This window comes from Pollachius pollachius (assembly GCF_949987615.1).
Source record: "Pollachius pollachius genome assembly, chromosome: 1".
NCBI lineage: Eukaryota > Metazoa > Chordata > Actinopteri > Gadiformes > Gadidae > Pollachius > Pollachius pollachius.
In genome coordinates this window covers 29,554,654-29,557,402 of record NC_136934.1, presented here as the reverse complement: position 1 = coordinate 29,557,402, position 2,749 = coordinate 29,554,654, and the positions used below count along the sequence as shown (strand labels likewise).

General features: G+C 51.5%; 1 protein-coding gene across 1 annotated transcript in view; it reads left to right on the top strand.

The window, feature by feature from the left end:
- The window catches only part of kcnn3 (potassium intermediate/small conductance calcium-activated channel, subfamily N, member 3), a gene marked incomplete at both ends in the record, with an annotated part of 49,470 nt that extends 47,714 nt beyond the window's left edge, over nt 1-1,756 (top strand). Inside the window, 2 exons of the mRNA XM_079757282.1 lie at nt 1-27; nt 1,292-1,756. The exon at nt 1-27 is cut by the window's left edge and continues 43 nt beyond it. Of these exons, the coding sequence (XP_079613408.1) occupies nt 1-27; nt 1,292-1,756 (492 nt within the window). The remainder of the gene's footprint in view (nt 28-1,291) is intronic.
- Between the last annotated feature and the right edge of the window lie 993 nt (nt 1,757-2,749).

Here is a 2,749-nt window from a genome sequence, read left to right as displayed (position 1 = left end):
GCCAACACACTGGTGGACCTCTCAAAGGTAAAACATGCAGATGCACGCCTCCCACACACAACCTCCACCACCACAACAACATCAGCTAAGTCCACTCCTTCTCAGCTCTGCTCAGCGATGCCAACTCATGGACGAGCATGGCGTGTTATCAAAGTACAATTTACTAAGTGGAGATTCACTGGGACAACCCCCCATCTGGCTGATGAGGCGCCGCCGTTGCTACGCTGACCTGCCTGTTTCTGTGGCTTCAGGTCGCCTAGCAACCAGAACAAGTGTTGGAACAGGAATGACTGAGTGGAGGGAGGGAGGGAGGGACGGAGGGGGATAGACACGGTGGGTTGGGGGGTTTGCTCATGTTTTTCTGCTCCTGTGTGGGTGTTTAAGAGAAAATGTGAGCATAATTGTGTATTTAGTGTGTGTGGGGGTGTGGGTGTGTGTGTGTGTGTGTGTGTGTGTGTACGGAGGGATAGAGAGAACAGAGCAGAATAATTGTTATTTTTATAAACCATCGTTGTATACCTTCCTCTTTCTAGATGTTCCCTTTTGCACTGCCTTTCTGAATCATTCCTGAGTGTCTCTGTCTCCACTTCACACTTACGCACGCACAAGTTTGCCATGGTTACCGATCTGCGAGGCAGCCTCTCCTAATCGTTCTGTCCTTCGATCCGGCCGCCGTCAATATGGATCAGCATGACGCACACCCACATAGAGAGCCACCGTAAAGGGATCCCCGCTTGATTCCCTTCCCACTCTACGGTGGACAACATTCCCTATATGTCTCTCGATGCATACACACATACATCATCCATCTATCAATCATCTGTCTATCCATTTATCCTTATGCAAATCCTATTTCAACCCACCCTTCTTTAAATCCATCTTCGTTCCATTCAAACGATGCACCCATCCATCAAAGGTAGATGTGTTACGATGGACGATGGAATGAAACCCTCGCTGGATTTCAGTTGGACATCAGTAACAGTATTCTCTCTCTCCATTTTCTTTTATGGGTTTATAATTTAGGTCCAAGCCAAGTATGTTCATTCAAAGCCCTTCATCAAAACTAAAGTCTCCAAAGGTTTCACAGCCGAACCGTAGACCCGTAGATCAGCCCTTAGCCCTCAGCAGAAGGGAAACATTTGAAGGATCCCTCCTTCTAGGGATATCTTGGAGGAAAATGGGTGCTGGTTGGACGGGACATGAAATAATAGTCAAATAACATGTATAACAAGCAAAATGTATCACTTTGACTAAAAGCGCCTCAATAGAAGCATGCTGACCTCCCCCCCAGATGCAGAGCGTGATGTACGAGCTGATGTCGGAGCTCAATGACCGCAGTGAGGACCTGGAGCGCCAGATGCTGTCCCTGGAGCATCGGGTGGAGCAGCTCACCGCCGGGTTCACTGCCTTGCCCGCCCACCTGTCGGCCACCCTCAGCGCCCAGCACGCCGCCCTGGTGCACCTGCTCCGGGAGAGGGACGCCCGCGACTGGAGAGGGGGCGGCGGGGGTGGAGGTGGGGGTGGAGGTCCTGCAGCCGGGGCCGTGGTTCCCTTCACGGGCCCGGCGGCGGTGCCCGTGACGGTGGTGTCCCAGGCTCAGATGGCGGTTCCGGCGGCGGCAGCAGCGGGACTCACTGTGGCCCAGGTCCCGGTCCTGGCGCTGGAGTCCCCCCGGAAGGTCGGACAGTCCCCAAGCTCAGAGGGCAGCCTAGGGGAGAGCAGCCCGGCCACCCTGGCCTGCTCACCCAGCTGCTGAAGACAGGGGCCGGGAGGCACTGCATCACGGGCCGAGATCAAAGGTGAAGAAGAAAACAGAGAGTGAACTCATGGACGGGGAGAGAGGGGTCACACTAGTGCTAGTCCTCTCCCACAGAGGAGCCTAGGAGAGAGAGAAGGGGAGAGAGAGAGAGAGAGAGAGAGAGAGAGAGAGAGGCGAGAGAGAGAGAGAGAGAGAGAGAGAGGCGGGCAGGGGGGGGGACTGGGGAGGGGGAGAGGTGGCACTGGAGGATGGACGAGGAGAAGATGGTCCAATCTAGTTGGGAGTGCTTTATGACACACACACACACATGCACATACTAATGTGTGGCTACCGGAAGAACATAGAGGTGCTTTAAGAAAAACTAAAAAAGCAAAAGAGAAAGGGGAAAGTAATTAAGAGAGAGCGTCGGACAGGACTAATGGCATAGGTGACGGAGAGGCCGAGGATGATGAAGGATACAACGAGGAGGAGATCATTAAGAATAATTAAACAGACTCAGAACTCCTTTATGGAACCACTAACTACTACAGAAAACCTCTGGATCAATTTCTCTCTTTCTCTCTCTCTCTCTCTCTCTCTCTCTCTCTCTCTCTCTCTCTCTCTCTCTCTCTCTCTCTCTCTCTCTCTCTCCTTCCTTCCATCAGGAATTAATGACCATGACTTTTTATCTTTCTGATATATTTTATATCTGAATGCTAATTGTGTGTTGACAAGCATCCCTTTAACAAAAGGTCTGATAAATACGACCACCATACAAACTAATGGCATGCATCATGCACGCACACACGCACACACGCTTAGAGACACACACTTGCACACATACACATACACACGCGCAGACACACAAATGCTCACGTGCACATACACACGCACACACACACCCACACGTGCACACACTCACACACAAGAAAAACATGCACAAAGGAAACACACACAAGCACACACGCACACACATTCACAAACTGAGACACATATGAGCTCATTTGGGCA